This window comes from Tamandua tetradactyla, chromosome 7 (genome assembly GCF_023851605.1).
Source record: "Tamandua tetradactyla isolate mTamTet1 chromosome 7, mTamTet1.pri, whole genome shotgun sequence".
In the NCBI taxonomy this organism is placed as follows: domain Eukaryota; kingdom Metazoa; phylum Chordata; class Mammalia; order Pilosa; family Myrmecophagidae; genus Tamandua; species Tamandua tetradactyla.
The window spans coordinates 20,664,566-20,684,859 of record NC_135333.1 but is presented as its reverse complement, the minus strand read 5'-3'; the positions used below and the strand labels follow the sequence as shown (position 1 = coordinate 20,684,859).

The window sequence follows — 20,294 nt, the reverse complement described above, 5'->3', positions numbered from 1 at the left end:
TACTGCTGACTTTCAGAGCTTCAGAGCCAACATTACATTTTTCTTTGCGTTTTTGTGTTATTTGTCACAGGATATGAAATAAGAATTCACAGACTACAATAAATATTTACTGGGTAAATAACTAATACCAATATTCATTTAAGTGCTTTACACAGTCTTATGATCACACCACTGATCTAAGGTCTTAGGAGTTGAACATTACAAAGGGACTTCAGGACAACCTATGAGTTCTGGGCTCCATTTATCAAATGAAAGATCACAAGTTGCCCATTTGATTTGCCCCAGTCTCAGCTTTTTCTTCTGGAAAAGGGCCTAATAACGTTTCCTTTTCAAACCTCCAGGATTCTTGTGAAGAGCAAAGGCAATCGTGTAAAGTAACTGGCCAACTGTGAACGTTTACATTCAAGCCAAACATGTTTAAGAACCCACATGAAACATCCTGCATTAGGCTAATGTATGACAAAATGTGTAATTATATATATGTATAGTCATATTCATATTGTTATATATAGTTAAATGTGCAAATAGTCCCTGTCTACAAAGAAATAATGCCCCCCTTTCCTGATTGAGACAATTCACAGTAACCATACTCCTCCCATAAACAATATGCAATTAAAAGTTGACATAGTGTTTTGCCATCTGGATTGTTTTTCTCTGTGGAGTCAGAGAAAAGGGCAGGAAAGTGAGAAGTTGAAGGGTTAGTGAGTGATAGAGACAAGCAGATGTATACAGAAACTCAGAAGAGGGTTAGCAGAAGGAAGAAGATGAAGACTGAAACTAAGTTCCAACATGGCAGCTGCCTTGTTTCCAGTTCCACCATCCTGTACCAATCCCTTTCTCTTGTCTGATGTCATCTTATCAATTTCTCTTCTAGTACAAACTGGAGAAAGGGGATCCATACTGTTCTCTTGGGGGCTTCTGACCTAAATTACAGGGCTGCCTCAAAGCATGTGGACAAAGAATGACAACTGATGTATGCACTTGGGCAAGTTCTAGATAGTATGCTACTTCTGGAAAGGCCTGGATTCCATTGATGACGAAGCACAAGTTACAGCTCTCCCAACTCGCCTTCCATTGCTTGCACCATGACATATAGCTCAGCCAGACCCACCACAGAGGCGACGATTAAGGGAGCCAGCACCCGCGAAGCCATTTCTGTGAAGATATACTGGCTTCCAAGGTAAGTGCAGATGAAGGCAGCTACCACCGTAACAATGAAGTTGAAGATGGTGATGACCAGAGCCTTCACTGACCTCACTTGCTTGCCCAAGTCACTGAGCATCCTGTCATGCCTTGAATCCTGGCAGGTGACATTACGGGTGATCCGTTTATATTCCTCATTGGCCAGCTGTATCTTAATCTTCTCCAGCCGGGCAACTAACTCTGGATTCCGGGGAGGCTTCACAACGTCTGGGAGATAGATATCACTGCCTTCCAGGAGCTCATGAAGGTATGATGTGGAGTTCCTTTCTCTCAGGTGCTGGTGCAGATTCCGGATCAGACGGAAGGGAACCAGGCGTCCGGGGCGACTGCGGCTTTCACCGCCCATGTGTTTCTTTCCCACAGCGGCTTCAAGCTCTGCCCGCAGCTTCTGGGGCAGCTGCTCCGGCTCCAGCTCCCGGCCAGGGCCCAAAGCGCGGACCAGCCGCTCGCCAGCCAGCAAAGAAGACGCCATGTTTAATCTACTTTACCCATTACATTTTTAAAAACATTTTTAGCAAACATTTTTAAAAACAGCTTTTCAGGGGTAGGTAATATTTTTTAGAGGTGGATTACTGAAATATATATTTAATCATATTTCTATTTGATTATAATTTTTCACTGTTATTAATCAATCTGCAAAAAATCATTGTGTATATATTATTTTCATTTTTTCCTTGGTTTAGATTCTAGAAGCTGAATTATAGGCTCAGAGTATGAATATTGTTATGGCTCTTGATACATATTGCAAATTGCTTTCTAAAAAGGTTGCACCAACGTACACAGCCACCAACAATGTATGAGGGTATCTGTTTTACCTCCCTTAACAATAAGCCATGATAATAAATCAGTGTTGAGATGAAGCTTTGAAGTGTTTCTTAGGACGATTTCATCACCCACTCCCCCCTCTCCCGCCTCCCACCCCCCACCCCTATAGTAGGTAAAGTACAAGGACAAAATGGATAATAAGTAGATGTCACACCAAAGGCGATAAACCGAAGAGGGATATCATTTAAGCCAGGAGAGGAGATTTAACAACAACAAAAAAAGGAATTGGTGTTCCAAATCCCAATTTCCAATGACATATCTATGTACTGCTAGGAAACACAGCAGACAGGCAAACAAATTGCAATTAGGGTAGCTTTTGTAGCTTTTCAGAAGAAAAGGCTTTGGGCAGATTTGAGTCTGAGGCCAAACTCCAAACAGCTCCAAGAGTATATAAAGAATCAACTTTCTATGTAAATATCATGTGAAGCATCTTTGGCCCCACATTAGTCTTTCCTCTTCAACTCTAATCAATGATACAATATATGGGATCGATTATATTATTTTCTAATATAACAACAAATCATAGCTAGACAGAAACCAAATAGTTATTCATTGACTAAGGGAAGGGGAAAATGACGTTTACAGGGTGTCTACAAAGAGACAGGCCCTTTCCCACTGGTTTTGTCCATTTAAAAAGTTTGGGTCAAGTGTGCTGACCCCTCAGCTTCACTACTTAGCAGCTCTGCAAAACGTTTCAGAGGAGCAGAGACTGATGGCAGAAATTCTGTGGTTGGGAACCCCCAGGCTCATGAGTGTCAGCCCGGCCACTGCCTCTCTTTGGAGACTATGTAATAGCAGCACCTCTACACCCCAAGGAAATAAAAAAAATAGAAAAATATTTCCTAAATACCAATACTGTGCTAACTGCTGATGCACACAAATGGGTTAATTTACCCTCCCTATCTGAGGAATCTTGTATCTTGGTACTAATTCCTTTGGAAATTACTGCAGCTTTTAATATTATACACAATGAATTACATTCTGTTTTAAATATATATATATGTATTTATATAGAGAGTTTCTTAGTATACTTTATTAGAACATTTATATGGCACTAGAAAAATCAATTAGTAGATAAAACCATATCAAATGCAGCCATTTTTAAGATATTTAAGGTAACTTTCTGATAACTGTGACTAATCTTAGTAAAACCAAAGTCTGCGAATCATGGGGGCAGCAGAACAATGGCTCTTGAGCAGATGTAGGGGACAGAACCCCAGCTCTGCCACATGTTAACTTGAACCAGTTATATGACCTTCTTTAGCCCATTTCCTCATCTATAACCTTTCTCATATAATGGTCTTGGCACTTCTTAAATATTAATATAGAGATGAGAAAATTAAAAAGGAAAAGGAAAGAGGATTACCTCTTTTTAAAACGTATCCCCTTTTCATCCAAGAACTGGATTAATTGTCTAAGTCAAGAAGAAAAAGGTTCAAGCAAGGACCTTTTCTTCTGGGAGAAAAAAGGACTTACCTCCCTTTGGTAGACTGAGAATGACACAGCTCCACAGAGCTCAACCTGTCACAAGGACAAGGATAGTATGCAGTTACTAGGAAGACTCAAACTGCCTGGTACTGTTTTTAAATAGTCTAAGCAATGGTGTTCCTATTTTTCTAGTATCAAAAAGGAAAGTCAATTCGTTCTCTCAAAGGAATACTTGAAAGGCCAGGCAAGTTATTTTATCCTGATTATATGAAGAATTTTAATTGAGAGACATATTATATCAATCATTAAATGTGAAGCCTTTACCTAAACAATGAGAATTTCTATCATCTCAATCTGAAAAAAATATGCACTTCAGATCATTTGTCCCTTTCTAAGTTGGAATGTGAGCGCTCAATACCCACAAGGCTACTTGTTGAGACAATACAGCTTTCTTGAGACCACTTCTAACCCTGACTTCCATGCACAACCAGGCCCATCTTGGGCACACTATCTCCAAGCCTCAGAGAGCGAGCACTCCCAGCCTCCCCTTATAGTCCTCAAACTGAGACCAGGAAATGACCCCTTGCTAGGGTTGCCAGATAAAATAGTGCATGGACATACTTATGCTAAAGTATGGTTCGTTATCTGAAATTGAAATCTAGCCAGGCATTCTGTATTTTTATTTGTTAAATCTGGCACCCCTAACCCTGCTAAAGTGCCATTTCCTCTTCAACTCTCCATGGTCCCATCTCCTTCCTAGTTGCTCAAGGTGTTCTGAACTGTTCTACAGCCGCTGAACCTGGCTTTCTTGCATGGGCCTGCAGGGGTAGTGTACACTTGCATTCTTGCTGCATCCATCCTTTCCTTTCTAGGAAGACTACCATACCAGGTAACTCTTGATATTCAAAGTAAGGAGTTCAGAAAAAGAGGGTAAGGGAGTGTTTCCAAGGCTATCTAATGTCCACCAAGAGGCTTCACAAGGTACCATTACCTTCATGAATTCACCATGCTTCAAGGTGTGACCCAGGCCTTGCAGTCTCAGAAATCACTTTGATATTTTGATACTTTTTCCTCAAGGCAGAACCACACTAGCCTAATTCACAAAGACTCCTATAGAAAACAGAACACCAATGTATCCATTTACAAAGGGGGAAGACATTCCCCCGCTATTCAGAAAGTCCAATTGCAGTCCCAAGTTTGCTTCATGAGCAGGGAACAATGATTATAATAGATGCCATCAGTTATTTAATTTTAAGAAGTATGCAAAATTAATAGAACATTAGTAGTGATGGTTAAGCCTGGTCACACAGTACCACTTCATTCTCACAGCTTCACCATGAGAAAAATATTGTTATCCTTTTACTGATGAGAGTCCTGGGAAACATACTATAGTTCATTAACTCTTAATTTTTCACTTTTGAATATCGTACAAATAATATTCACCTTACAGGTTTTGATTGCAAGATTTGATAAAATATGGTCACTTTCTATTAAGTCACCCACCAAATATTTATTAAGTGTCTGGCTTGGGCTCAGTACTGTATAAGCTGATGGAGAGGGCAGTATATAAAACATCAAGGTCCCTGCTCTCACCAAGTCTACAGTGTGGTAGGCAAGACCACACACCAGCAAACAAATTAACAAAATGTCAGCTTGTGAGAGTTGCTATGAAGGAAATCAGCATGGAAATGTGACAGAGAATAATGTGTATGTGGAGGGGGAGACAGAGAGGCAGGGTAAGCTCTCTGAGGTGGTGACATGAAAGCTGAGACCTTGGAGCAGTACAATGGTCTTCACTATGGGCACAGGGCATGGGAGAGACCAGCGCCTCGGATTGTGAGCAGACCCATCCCGGCCTCAGAGGGCGCTGAACAAAGTGGTAGGGCCAGACCTAGGCCCCATGGTTCCTCCAGGGCTGAGCAGATAAGAGGCACCCAGCACTGCGCCACCGTGATGCACAAGTACAGCCAAGAAGGAACTCTGGCTCCTAGCTCACTGCTTTTAGCCCATCATGGACAAGGAGCCCAAGGGATACCCATGCCAGGTGCCCACAATGTAGCCAGTCACGGGCGGGGACAGGAAACTGAAAAGGAATTCTGATGCCAACCTGAATCTCTGTCTTCACTTCAGATACTTCTGTCCATGTGTAGTTTTTAGGCCCTTTTTGGTGGTGTCTGAGGCAGCTGCAAGGTAATTGCTCTAATGGTACATGTGCAGTCCACAACTTTGAGCTGCATCATTATTTTTAAGTACTTGATTCTTTAAAAAGTTTAATGGATTCAAAATCTATTGACAATAAATTTGAAGATTAACATCTATCAATCAAAGAAAGGGAAGAGCTTTGAAATATATAACTTCAACTTATAAATTTTTTAATGACTGAAAAGATGATTAAAAATTTTTTTATCACTTACTTGTGTGAGCAAAGCTTTTCAATGATAGCGCTATCAAGAATTTGAAGAGATCCTTATTATAATGTCTTGCTAAGGAACTGCATATATCCATTTCAACCGCAAAACCCCATATAAAAATTACATTCAGAAAGGAAGCTCAATGCTTCTCATTAAAAAATTTGAAAATGTTTTATTTCAAAGTTTTATACAAGTTTAATATTTAATATTTTCCATAAAACTAAGTATTTTCTCTTCTAATTATTTTGTAATATTATAATATGTAATGAACTTTTTTATCAAGCTTCATCTAAATGGCCCCAAATTCCCTCTAATTTTCCTCAGTGTACCTTACAAACATGATCATTTTCTAACATTAAAATGACATAGTGACGGCTGAGAAATGTTGCGTTAGAAGATGAGCGAACGCCGTGAAAAGCTGAGGGAAGAAGATTCAAGCCTCAAAAATCGCAAGTGTAATGTCTCCAAGGCAGGGAAGGATTGACAGTCCAGAGGCTGTGGGGCTGGCCCCAAGAGGGCAAGGAGGGGAGGAGTGATGCTACGTTCCACAATGAGGATTTTAATCCAAAAGCAGTGGGAAGCCACTGAATGGATTTAAGCAGCAGAGCGAATTGATCTGATTTACATTCTATAAATCTAATCTCTGTATGCTGTGCAGAGAATGGAATATGGAGACATGAGAGTGGAGAGAGAGGTCATATAAAAAGCTACTGTGGGAGTCCAGGTGAGAGGTGAAGAGTGAGAAGCATTTCAGAGATAGAACCAAAAAGACCTGCTGAGGGGCTAGCTTTCGGGGTGAAAGAAAGGGAGGCTCAAGGAGGATGACTGTATTCTGGTTTGAGCAATTGAGTAAATGGTGGTGACATTTACTGGGTAAGACTGAGAGAGGGACAAATGATTCATATCTTTCAATAAAGTGAAAAGACAGAGAGAGATTCCGTAAATTTAGAGGTTTAAGAGACATCAACCATTTATTTAGCTCCAAAAATACATTCTAAGATATTTACAGATATTTACAGATAAAATGGTATCACATCCAAGATATGCTTCCAAACAATTCAAGTAGGGTGGGGAAGAGTAAACAAGATTGGTCTTAAGTAGGTAACTGTTGAAGCTGGCTGAGAAGATTATGGGGGTTATTGTACCAGTCTCTACTTTTGTACATGTTTAAACTTTTTCATGGAACTGCATGAGAACTTTTAATAAGGGGGTGCAGCAAATGAGAAGAGGACCCAAACTGAGGGGCAGGGGGAAGATAGGTGCATAACTAGGAGAAACAGGAGATGACTGCTGTCCTGGAGTATATATTCTTTAGGGGAGATGAAAAATAAACAGGTAAAACAAAAACAACAAATATGATAGATTTAAATCAATGTGTTAAAAGAAAAAGAATGATGTAATAAGGGGGGAGGGGGATACTAATGGCCAGAAATACCTCCATGAGCTGGTGATCTCTGTACTGAGAACAGGGTGACAAGAGCCAAGCAGAAATTAACAGAAGTGCTTTTAAATTCCTTTCCATTCTACTTTTAAATTAAAAACACATCTAAATTAGTGACCATAAGTATTCTATTCTAGGGAAAATGTTCTTACTTAAAAGCATTTGCCCCGCCCCCCTTTTAATTCCAAATTTTGAGGCCATTTTTAGGCCAAGAGTCTTAGAAGTAGAGTCAATTCAGGGGTGGCCGCTGCTTCCCATTAGAATCCAACCTTGGCACTTCTCCTCCCCACAGTGTCCTTCTCCCCTTGGCTACAGTTTTGCTGCTCTTTCTTTCCCTCCTCCAGGAAGCAATGCTTCCAGAAATCTAAACTCCATGAAGACAGGAGTGTTGCTTGTGCCCTTCCTGTTGTATTCCCAGCACCCAGAATTGTGCCTGGCATAACTGGTACTCAACAAATGTTTACTTAGTAAGAGAACTTTCTGAAGCCATTATGTAGGTAACTAGACACCTATCCAGGTGCTTAAGTATTAGATCCTACACCTAGAAAAGACTTGCGGCCTACCTTCGCATGGATAAATATTATTTCCATTTTACAGATGGACAGCTGAGTTTGCTCAGATAATCCAAGAACAGAACTATCTGCCCTAAATTAATCTTTACCTTCCTTAGATATATATTTTTTAAATCAAGAAGTAGAAGCAGTGGGAAAATCTAGCATGTAAAGACATTACCCATGTCATTTGTTGTTGTTTTTTATTGTGAAAAATAACATATACAAAAAAGCAAAAAATTTCAAAATACACCACAACAATTAGTTGTAGATAAGATTTCCGAGTTTGGTAAAGTAAATTCCACAATTTTAGTGTTCTAGTTTGCTAGCTGCCGGAATGCAATATACCAGAAATGGAATGGCTTTTAAAAAGGGGAATTTAATAAGTTGCTAGTTTACAGTTCTAAGGCTGAGAAAATGTACCAATTAAAACAAGTCTATAGAAATGTCCAATCTAAGGCATCCAGGGAAAGATACCTTGGTTCAAGAAGGCCAATGAAGTTCAGGGTTTCCCTCTCAAGTGAGAAGGCACATGGCGAACACAGTCAGGGCTTCTCTCTCAGCTGGAAGGGCACATGGTGAATACGACATCATCTGCTAGCTTTCTCTCCTGGCTTCCGGTTTCATGAAGCTCCCCGGGAGGCGTTTTCCTTCTTCATCTCCAAAGATCGCTGGCTGGTGGACTCTCTGTTTCGTGGTGCTGCAGCATTCTCTGCTCTCTCTGAATCTCTATTTTCCAAAATATTTCCTCTTTTATAGGATTCCAATAAACCAATCAAGGCCCACCCAAATGGGTGGAGACATGTCGTCCCCTAATCCAGTTTAACAACCATTCTTGACTAAATCACATCACCTAGGGAGATGATCTCATTACAGTTTCAAACATACAGTATTGAATAGAGATTATTCTACCTTTATGAAATGGGATTTATATTAAAACATGGCTTTTCTTAGGGGGCATAATACTTCCTTTCAAACCAGCACATTTAGGTTTTTACTTCTAGCTGCTCCAAGACACTGGAACCTAAGAGAAATATAATGATTCAGCAATCATACTCATTTGTTAAATACTATGTTCTTTGTTATAACTCCACCTTGTCATTTAACTTTTTTTTTTGCATGGGCAGGCACCAGGAATCAAACCCAGATCTCCCGCATGGCAGGCGAGAATTCTGCCACAGAGCCACCCTGGCACCGCCCTAACATTTCTTGAAGATATGAATTTTATTGATTAAAAACAGCCTTCCTGAATAAACCCAACAGCAAACACTTTGGTGTCCTGAAAACAAAATAAAAATACTTTCCTCAGACTGAATTATAGGAACTCCTCCTCAGCAGCTCAGCTTTTTACATAGGTTTTTTTTTTGCATATTAGAGGGACTCATAGATTGCATATGCTCTGTGCTGCAACCACAGACACTTACCATTCATTAAATAATTATAAAACGAGAGACCTGGCCTTTTTTGTTTCTCCAGAGTCTATTACTTACTTTAGTGACCTCGCCGAAATCTATTCCCTACCTTATATCTGATTTCCATCTATCTGGTTCAGGATAATGTTTATGACTAAGATGCTCTGTGAAATCTTCAGGTTACACATTCTAGTCAGTGCCCTTCATCTATAGAAAGTACTTTCCTGGCTATCCTATGAGATAACCCTTCTGCTGAAAACCTTCACACAGCTGTAGAGCGTTGTAATACTATCTAGGGATGGTTCAGAGATTCTAAAACTAAGATAACATGAGACCAAGAAGTCCGCTTCCTATGCTTCTGAGAATTTGAAAACGGGTAAATGTAACAATCCTCAAACCGCGTTTTCCCTATTTTTGCCGTTTTCAGTCTCATCTAAACTAAGCAAAAGCTGCCGTCAACACTTGAACGCCCTGAATCTGGCAATTCCTTTCCGATGGTTCCTATTGAATATGAGGTTCGAGGCCACGCAGGATGGTAGGGGCCGCTGTTAGGACAGGCGCGGGTAATTACTTGGTCTATTCATGGCGATACAAGCTTACAAAATGCAACCTCGGGCACCCGGGCTGCTAGAAAGGCGACCTAGTTCCCTTGGCCCGGGCGCCCTGGGGTGGGAGCTGGAGGGAGCGCCCGTAGCCCGTCTCGGCCCGCGCCGCGTTCGAAACGATAAAGTTGTGTGCAGGGGCCCCGGGACTCCGCACCTCCAGACTGGGCCCGCCTGGCCCGGCCGCAGCTCGCCCGGGGGAAGCCGGCCGAGGGCCACCGTCCGCCCCACTGGTGCTGTAGCAGCCGCATCGCAAGCGGGCGCGGGACGGCGCGACTCCCGCCTCTACGCTTCCCGCTAGCCTGAGCGACTTTGCCGGCCAAGTCCTCCTCCCGCCCCCACGCCGCCCGCGGAGCCTCGGGCACGCGCGCCGGGCACACGCCGGGGGAAGGCGGGAGGTCCGCCCGCCGCGGTCCGAGACGTCCGCGGCCCAGCGTTCGCCCGCCGCGCCCCCCACCCTCGCTTCCACCTTGGCCCCCCAAATCCGAGCTTCGAGGGTTCGACGACGTGTGCGCGGAGGGCGGGTGGGGAAGGGGCAGCTGCCTGAGGCCCTCACACGGCCTTTGTGTTTGTACACACAGCGTGGGGGGACGCGGGCGCCCGTAGTGGGGGAGCGCGCGCGAGCGCACGGGCGCGCGGGGAGGGCCGGGGGCGGGGCGCAAGCCGGGGCGGGGCGGGGGCGGGACCGAGCCTTCCCTCCATTGTGTGTGATTGGCCGGCGCGCGGCGCGGGGGCGGGGCGGTGTGTGCTGGGGGCTAGCCTCGGTGTCAGCCATCTTTCAATTGTGTTCGCAGCCGCCGCCGCGCAGCCGTCGCTCTCCGACGCCAGCGCCGCCTCCAGCTCGCCGAGCTCCAGCCCGAGGAGAAGGGGGGTAAGTTTCCCTGGCTGCCCGTTTCCCCGGAGCCGCGCCTGGCTTGCCCGAGCCGGGCCCCTAGGGGTGGAGAGGGGACTCAGGACCCCTCCAGCTTAGCCCACAAACTTTTTGGCCCGGGAACGGAGGAGAGGCGCGATTTTGCTCCTCGGCGGCGCCGGCCCCGGGTCTCTCGCCGCCTCAGCCCACAGCAGAGCGCCGCGGCGCCGAGCCTGCCCTCCCTCCTCCCCGCGCCCCGACTCCTCTTTCTTCGGTGAAATCCCTCCCGCCGCCCCTTTCCCGGACCCTAGACCTTCACCAGGACCCGCGCAAGCCCCTTACCTGCCGCCCCCGGGTCCCCAAGCCCAGTTTTGGGGCGGGAAAGGGGTAGAAATGGCCTCCACTTCCCACCGGGGTAACTCGCTTTTTGCTGCTTCCCCACAGTTGCTGCTAAGCTTCACCATCTTGTCTCTCTTCTCTGGTCACCGACCATATTTTCCCCCCGTTTCTCTCTTCCCTATTTCAAAAAAGGAGGAAAATCTTTTAGAGAGGGAATTTTTTTCCTTTTTTGGAGAAGCGGAAACTTGATGTATTTGAAATGCAAAAAAACTTTTGCATTTTGGAGGGTGGCGCGTGGCAGGAGTGGGGTGTTTTTGAGCGATTCGGCGTTTTGTCTCTGGAAGGGGATCGGTTAGGTTTGCGATTGTTTCCATTTTGTTGTGGTCTGGGAGTCGAGTTGGTGCTGGACGGCAGGAGGCGGAGGCCCGGGCCTGCGCCGCGGGGCCGAAGGGGCAAAGCCGAAACTTTGTGGGGTGCTCGGGGGGCTGGCTGGGGGTCCTCGTGCGTTCATTGGAACTGGGGTGCGGGCACTTTTTTTTCCCATTGCAAAGCTTGTTCGGACCGGACGCGGAGACGGTGCTTTGTAGATGCTCGTTGTTGGTAGCTGTTGTTCCTCTCGCTTTTCGAAACGCCTTTTTGTCAACAGTACTCTAAAGATGCACAGCCAGGGGTGTTTTCAGGTATTTACAGCAGTCCATCAACTGCCAGATGCGGGGGCGGGGGTTAAAACCTTTTTTGCTGTAATTTGATTCGACCTCTCTGGTTCGTGGCTTCGTTTTTACTTGTCTGTGGATCAAATGTTTACAGACATTTCGAATTTCTACTTTAATTAAGGGAATTGGAGGAAAGGCTATTAGGGGTCTTTTGTTTTCCTGTTTGTCGCTCAGAGTTGGCATTTTAAGTGATGGTTGGTATTCATGCTAACAATCATCTAGTACTGTAGTTTGTTTCAGGAAGTCATACTTAGAGGTAGGCGTAATGTGCACTCTTTCAAATTATATAACATTAGGGACATTTTAATACTGACCATAATTTCCGGATTTGGGGGAGGGGGTTAGCTGCAGAAACGCTTGTGTGTTTGTGACTGGATGTAGTGATTTTGTTTTAACGCTGGTAGGAAGTGAGGAGGTCTCCACGCCATGGCCCGTACAAAGCAGACCGCCCGCAAGTCCACCGGAGGCAAAGCGCCCAGGAAGCAGCTGGCCACGAAGGCCGCGCGCAAGAGCGCGCCCTCCACTGGCGGGGTGAAGAAGCCCCACCGCTACAGGTGCTGGGGTTGGGGGGGGGGGCCGGGGCGGGCTGCCTCTGCGCAGAATCCGCGCAGTCTAAGGAAAAGATGCGCCACACGCCGGTTTTTTGCTTTAGGAATGGGTTCTCCCTTTTTTGAATACTTGACTATATATAGTTCAGTGTTAGGTTTTATTGGGAATATGTTTAATTTTGAAACCATAATCAGAATCATATGCATAAAAAGATCTAATACATCACTAATAGTAATGGGATAGATGATTAGCTATTAGGTTAGTAACATTTTTTTAAATAGTAAAGTGTTGTTTTTGAAGTATATTTTTGAAGATATCTTTGCTTTTGATCAATGGTAATTTAATCAAGATTTATAGAGGTTTCCTGTTTTATTAAGTGAAGTGCTCCCCAGCCCTCATTTACTTGAATTGGTTTATTTCCTCCTCTATTAGCTCATTTGGTTTGAACTATCTGAGCAGTGTTGTTAAGGGCATCTACCATTAGAGGGCAGGCATTGTCCATGCTTAGGTAAATCCTGTCTGCAAATGATTTTACAATTAACCAAAAATAAAGCTCAGTGGAAGATACAAGTCAGAACTGGAGGTAATTTTCTTGCTGATAATAAACGCTTCCACATGGAGGAAACACTGCATAGTCAGGAGTTTTTTAATTTAATCATTCATGAGGGATGGGCAGTAGTCAAAGTAAAGGTATTCTGGGAAAACAGTCTTATTAAATACTGTTAAGTGTTTTTCTTATAAAAGCTCGTTGGGTCGTGCTGGGTTTTTAAGGAATCTTTAAAAAATTGAGAGTATATTTGGGAAGAAGGAGTGTAGTACTAAATTGAGAAGTGTCTTTTCTGAACAATTTCAACTTTGTTATTAGCCTGGAAACTAATACCTGCAATAAATAAATTTTTTACAATAAATAAATTTGTAATTTGCAGTAACAAAGTAGTGATATACACAAATTTTAAAAATTGAAAAAATGGGGCTTTGATACACTCCCTGCCAGGAACTTACTTCAATTTCATACTTTTGGTCTCAAAGGTATTAATCTTACTAGATTTGAGGGTTGAGGTCACAAATTAATAAGTGAAATTTGATAATGACATGATTTGTTTTTTGATGAGAAATACTACATTTCTTTAAAGCTGACCACTATTTTGTGTAATTTATGTATCTGGTAATAATTTCTTTAATGTTAATTTTTTTGAAGGCCTGGTACCGTGGCACTCCGTGAAATTAGACGTTATCAGAAGTCCACTGAACTTCTGATTCGCAAACTTCCCTTCCAGCGTCTGGTGCGAGAAATTGCTCAGGACTTCAAAACAGATCTGCGCTTCCAGAGCGCAGCTATTGGTGCTTTGCAGGTAAAATGGTGGGGGGAAGCTCTAAGAGTTAGAGTGCCTGCTCTATGCCAAGAACAATGCTAAGTCTTTATATATGTTTATATAATTTGATCACCAAAAGTCTGTGAGGTAGGTTATATCTTTATTTCACTATTGAAGATATTTCAGAAAGGTTAAGTTGCTCAAGGTCATTCACAGAAAAGTGGTAGCACCATGATTTGAACGCCAGTTCATCTTTAGCTACAAAACCTAATGGCAGATTCCACCATACCTTTTTAAAATGAGAGTAACTCACTGCACTAAAATATTTAAAGAAAAAAGAATCTATACTGGTTCGGTTTATGCTATGTTATAGGACATTAAGAAGATATGGGACCTAAAGGCTTGTATTTGTAATCACAGTTTCAAGCAAGAGTGATTGGTATAAAAGGAATGTTTGAGTGAGTGTCATCCTGGCTATGCGAATGCAAACGAAGAGAGCTTTAATGTCTGCGGTGGGAAGAGGCAGCCTTGAGGTAAAAGGAGCAAGTGGTTGATAGGATTGGATTGACAGTAGGGAAAATGAGTGCTTGAAGATGAGACTGGACTTGTAAAGATAACAGGGATTTGAAAACTTAGTTTGCCAAAGGGGTTATGGATTTCTGCTTAAATGGGGAGCATATTGAATTTAACCTTAGCTCTGGAGTATTCAGAATTCTGTTCTAGATGTGGTTATGTATTTGAAATATTTTGTGGATTTTTGCCAAGAGTAAAAGCTTGAAATGCCCACAAGTAAAACTTTTGACAGGTGTGTGCTTGTACATACATATATACATCAATCACTTAAGTAATCTATTTTATATTGTGTATTTGGTGTTCTTAAGATCAGTGTATCTCAAAATGTGGTAAGATCACCTCCATTAGAGGCAAGTGGGGGTGGCGAAAATGCAATTGCTCCGTACCACTGTAGGTCTGAATCAAATCTCTCGGGAGGGTCCCGAATTTACATATACTCTAGAATCTACATGTACTCCATTGGAGGATTTTTAAGGCTGCTGTTGCTGTGCCAGGCTTTTGCTTTATGTGTAAGGAAGATTTAATAGGTGGATTCCTCACTGAAGTGTAATTGGTTGAGCTGTTTCTATGGTTAGTCTAAAGTTCTTTGATTGGTGAATTCCAGGACTAGGCATCCATTAAATTCTCAGTGACTTGAAACTATGTTATGATTGCAGATTGTGTTTTCCCACTGTATTTTAAATACAGAAATACTACTAAGATTCCCAAGCATTGATACAAAACTGTTAATTTTATTTTTCTATATCAATTCTACTTGAAAGCCCTACACTTAGAAGCTGGAGATCGCCAAATATCTTAAGTGTCAGTAATGTAGACTTTAAATTGAGATTACTAAATAACCTGGGTAAAAGACTATTATTGCTGTATTTGGCATTATTGTTACACAAATTTTGAGCAAAACGGTCACCTCTGCTATCTGTAGTACTCCTTTACGAGTTAAATATCTTTTATTGTGCTTATTGGATAGGGTAATCTTTGCTAGTTTTTTTGTTTTGTTTTTATTCTTTTTATACATAAAGAATAAAAGTAGGCTTCCCTGGGCCTACTCAAGAGCATACATTTTTTTCTTAAAGAAACTACGATGAAGAATTTACTAATGGAAATAAGTAATATATGCGAGCCGTTGAATAGAATTTTAAACACCTTTTGTCTTTAGAGTTACACAACGTACATTACAGTTCTAGCTAGTGTACATGCTATTATCATGCACAAAAGGAGGGGTGTAGTCCATTGAGGATAATAGAGAAGTTCATGTCAGTTTGAACTAGAATATCTTTGTGTAAAAAATGGACATTGATGTTTTGAAATGGTAGAAGAGTCAGATTTGGGATGTACTTAAAATTTCGCAAATTAACACTTTCTTTCAGCTTGCAGATTTTGTGGGTTTTTTTCTCTTTTTTTTCTATTAATCACAAAAGAATTTCCATTAACCTTAATGTTTAAGGGACTTTGAGATATTGATAATAGAATTGGAAATATCTGGGTCATGGTCAAACCCCCATGTATATTGAATCTTCTCTCCCAGAGCTGACCAGAGACAGATGTATAAACTGGCAGCCGTGTTCTGAAAGAGTATTGAGAGCCCCAGCTGTCACATGCCACATCTGAGTAGGCCCAGGGGAGCTGATAGATTATACTGCTCTAAATGGTCTGGGAACCATGGACCTGTTGGGCTGTCCACATAGCAGCTCATAGTGCTGCATTGCTCAGAAGTGTTTTACGTTTGCATAATCCTGAGATATGCTGGGTTAGGCAAAATTTAACTGGTTTCTTTCCTGAGAAACTTCCGACCTCATGTGCTAATGTGTTGTGAACCTTCCCAGGAGTGTGCCATGTTTTCCAAACTTTTTGCCCATATTCTAGAATATCCCCAAAAATGAGTCACTGGTTATTAAGAACCTTTGGAATATGTAAAATATGCAGGATTAATTACAAAGACAAGAGTTTTTTTAAAATTAGGGTTAAATATAAAAACACAAACCAAATGTTGGTTGAATATCCACTTGAGGGAAAGCCATTGTAGGATAAAATAAGGTGTCTGTTAAGTAACTGGATCTCATGGTTACCTGCATCTGGAAACGGGCAAGAGGAGTGCTTGCTTTCTTCTTTTCATTCATAGTATAGTCTTGAGGTAGGCCTTCAAGAGTAGGTAAATAAGATTTAGCTCTTGGTAACATGCTGAAGAAAAATAGTAGGCTTAGAAAGGTTTGAAAACATTATTACAAGAGAATAGAGATAAGGCTGAAAAGGCTGATGGTATAAATGTGAAGGAAATTTTTTTTCATAAAAGGAAATAATTTAAACCATTTGAGTTAATTACTGATGTGTTGGTGCTTTTTTTTTTTAACACTTTATTGTGAAATATATATACAAAAACAATAAATTTCAAAGTACATTTTAACAGATAATTATAGAACAAATTTCAAAGTTTGGTATGAATTGTAGTTTCACAATTTCAGGTTTTTCCTTCTAGCAGCTCCAAGAGACTGTAGGCTAAAGGAATAACAATATGATTCAGCAGTCATACTCATTTGTTAAATCCTATCTTCTCTGTTATAACTCTGTTGATGCTTTTATCTTTTAATTTTTTTTAACTTTTTATTAATTAAAAAAATTAACATTTAGAAATCATTCCATTCTACATATATAATCAGTAATTCTTAATATCATCACAGTTGCATATTCATCATTTCTTAGTACATTTGCATCGATTTAGAAAAAGAAATAAAAAGACAACAGAGAAAGAAATAAAATAATAGAGAAAAAGAACTATATGTACCATACCCCTTACCCCTCGCTTTCATTTACCACTATTTCAAACTGAATTTATTTTGACATTTGTTCCCCCATTATTTATTTTTATTCCATATGTTCTACTCTTCTGTTGATTATAGTAGCTAAAAGGAGCAGACATAAGGTTTTCACATTCACAGAGTCTCATTGTGAAAGCTATATCATTGTTCAATCATCACGTTGATGCTTTTTTTAACTTATTTTTTTTACAGAAAGATTGGGCAGAAAGTAGAGTTCCCATTTTCCCTATTAACATTTGCATTAGTGTGGTACATTTGTTACAATTGATGAGTCAGTATAACTATTGTTACCTAAAGCCCTTAGTTTACATTAGGGTCCACTATTTGTGTTGTTCAGTTCTGTCAGTGTGTGTTTTGTTTTGTTTTATTTTTAATGTGGTATCATACGCAATATAAAATATCCCATTTTAACCACTTTGAAGTATATAATTCATTGGTGTTAATAACATTCACAAAGCTTTTAAAAGTAGAGTCTCAGTAGTTTTTTTTGCAAAAGTAAAAAATGTTGTCATTTAATACTCCCAATTCACTGAAGTCGTTGAGCTAACTAAACAAGTAAAACACACAAACCAGCAATCTCTTCATTTCAAAATGTGCATGGTATTTTAACTTAACTAGTTTGTGTTACAAGTTGACTTTAAGTGGAAGCTCCCTTTTATTTCCTCTTCACGTGCCAGATGTCAAAATGATTCATACAGCTAGCAGTTTTTGAGTGATAGTAAGTATAAGAAGTACCTTTCAGAGTCTTAGGGTGGAAAAAACAGGGATCAATATTATTACAAGGCAATGAATGCCCTGACACATCAGGGTATATAGAGGACGATAGTAAGGAATAGCAGGGCACATCTGGGCAAAATCGGTGGGAGTGTGTAAATAACAGACTAATCTGTGGTGTATTCTGGGACCTGTAAAGTACTTTAGTGATAAAATTCCTCTGAGGTGTAAAGGTAGGTGAGGACCATAAGATGGAAACCAGTTGTCACCGTTGTATTACTTAGCAAGGCAGAGGTTTAAAAACGAAGATAAGAGTTTGAATGGGGTTCAGGTTAAGGAGAAAGGTTGGGGGTGGATATTATTTTGGATTGAGTACATGCATGGTTCCATTTATCTTTCTAAGAATATTAGAGTTTAAATTGGATTTCTCTACTCAAGATATTTCAGATTACTAGAAATCACATTTTAATGTTAGAGAAACTTTCCTAGTAATAAAGTAATTGAACCCTTGAGTAATTTCATATTTACAGACTTGAGCATTTGAGTTTTCATAAGCTCCCTTCTCACCTTTGTCCCACAGGTTTTATTAGTAAAATAATCAATGTCTTCTGAAGTAGGTTTTTAAAGGATTAAAAACCCTCATCATTTTAATTTAAAGTTATATATGTCTTCTGGAAATATGCCATTAATACTTGTTTCTTCATTCCCATTGTAGGAGGCAAGTGAGGCCTATCTGGTTGGCCTTTTTGAAGACACCAACCTGTGTGCTATCCATGCCAAACGTGTAACAATTATGCCAAAAGACATCCAGCTAGCACGCCGCATACGTGGAGAACGTGCTTAAGAATCCACCTTGCTGGGAAACATTTCATTCTTAAAAAAAAAAAAAAAAAAAATTTTTTTTTCTCTTCCTGTTATTGGTAGTTCTGAACGTTAGATTTTTTTTTTTCCCCATGGGGTCAAAAGGTACCTAAGTATATGATTGTGAATGGAAAAATAGGGGACAGAAATCAGGTATTGGCAGTTTTTCCATTTTCATTTGTGTGTGAATTTTTAATATAAATGCGGGGACATAAAGCATTAATGTAAGTCAAAATGTTTCAGTGAACAAGTTTCAACAGTTCAACTTTATAACAATTATAAATAAACCTGTTAAATTTTTCTGGATAATGCCAGCATTTGGATTTTTTTAAAACAAGTAAATTTCTTATTGATGGCAACTAAATGGTGTTTGTAGCATTTTTATCATACAGTAGATTCCATCCATTCACTATACTTTTCTAACTAAGTTGTCCTACATGCAAGTACATGTTTTTAATGTTGTCTGTCTTCTGTGCTGTTCCTGTAAGTTTGCTATTAAAATACATTAAACTATACCTGCTTTTGGTCTTTATTATTAACCTTGTTTATACAGTTAATTCATTTGAAATTCCTGTGTTCAAAAAAATTTTAGTATAAAGTGCTTTTAACTGTCAACTTCTATCTGACATAAGACTTAAGAGGGAGAAAAGTGGAAGCTTCAAGTGAGGAAGAAACTGGAGTACTGGTTTTCCTTCTAATTTTCTAACTTTGTAGATATGAAATATATTTGCCAAAGCCAAATCTTAAATTAAACTCTGGATATGTTATATTCACACATATAACATATATAGCTAATCAGCAGGGTCACCTGGAAAAACTTAGTAAACTCTGTTGAGTAGTGAAAATAGTTTATAAATATGTACTACATAAACTTTAAATGTTTAACAGTAACTAAGTGAAAACATCACCATGAGTCTTCAGCTAGAAAATTACTATGTTGGAGAAGTTGCTATTTATGATGCTGTGTACTAGTTAACCCTGAAGTTACTGAAACACCAGTAATTCTTAGCATTGCATTTTATTTAGCATCAGAATGCTTGTGAAATGAGGATAATTAACTTAAGACCTAAAACATCCCTAATGTACTGATGGGACATTTCAGTGTTTGAAATTTGGCTCTGGAAGTGATATCATGAAATATTAACAATGAATGACTAAGAACAGATTTAGGTCAATAAGGTAAAATGTTTGGCTTAGGTTCTTAATGGTCTTAAGCTCCTTTTTAGCAATAACTTTTTTTTTTTTAATGGTTAATAGTATTGTTTTCAGGAAAAGGACATGTGATTCCCTTAAGGTGAAAGTGAGAAGACTGCCAAATTGTAGATAGGTATGAGGTATTGCCTAAATGTGATGAAAATAAACTTCATCTTTAGATTATAAAACATCTGGTAACATGGGTTCCTGGTTTTTTGTGTGAGCCTTTATGTTTCTACAGGTGTTCCTTGGTAGTGCTTGGATTACTAGACAGTACCTGTTAATTGCCTGGTATTTTCTCAAAAACAAGCTGCTGAAAGTGAACAGTAGTTGTTAAATGTCTCTTGTTCAGTCAAGTTTCTGCATCACGAAGGTAGATAAATGGTAGGTCTATTAGTAAACAGTACTAGTAGAGAAAATGGGCCTCTAATGGGGGTCAGTGGGCAATAATTACATTATTTGCTGGAGTCTGATGTGGACCAATTATTTACAATTAGAATAT

General features: G+C 40.4%; 1 protein-coding gene and 1 pseudogene across 1 annotated transcript; one reads left to right on the top strand and one right to left on the bottom strand.

The window, feature by feature from the left end:
* Positions 1-1,035: 1,035 nt before the first annotated feature.
* On the bottom strand, positions 1,036-1,677 carry LOC143689522 (vacuolar ATPase assembly protein VMA12 pseudogene; annotated as a pseudogene).
* Positions 1,678-10,612: 8,935 nt separating this feature from the next.
* Positions 10,613-19,113, top strand: H3-3A (H3.3 histone A). Its single transcript, XM_077168575.1, has 4 exons — positions 10,613-10,744; positions 12,180-12,329; positions 13,523-13,676; positions 18,453-19,113. The coding sequence occupies exons 2-4, from the start codon at positions 12,202-12,204 to the stop codon at positions 18,579-18,581; spliced, it is 411 nt and encodes a 136-aa protein (XP_077024690.1). The 5' UTR covers positions 10,613-10,744; positions 12,180-12,201; the 3' UTR covers positions 18,582-19,113.
* Positions 19,114-20,294: the final 1,181 nt, after the last annotated feature.

Coding starts and splice junctions, on each gene's coding strand:
- H3-3A (XM_077168575.1), top strand. CDS start 12,202: ATGGCCCGTACAAAGCAGACCGCCCGCAAGTCCACCGGAGGCAAAGCG. Junction 12,330..13,522: donor AAGAAGCCCCACCGCTACAG/GTGCTGGGGTTG, acceptor ATTTTTTTGAAG/GCCTGGTACCGTGGCACTCC. Junction 13,677..18,452: donor CAGCTATTGGTGCTTTGCAG/GTAAAATGGTGG, acceptor TTCCCATTGTAG/GAGGCAAGTGAGGCCTATCT.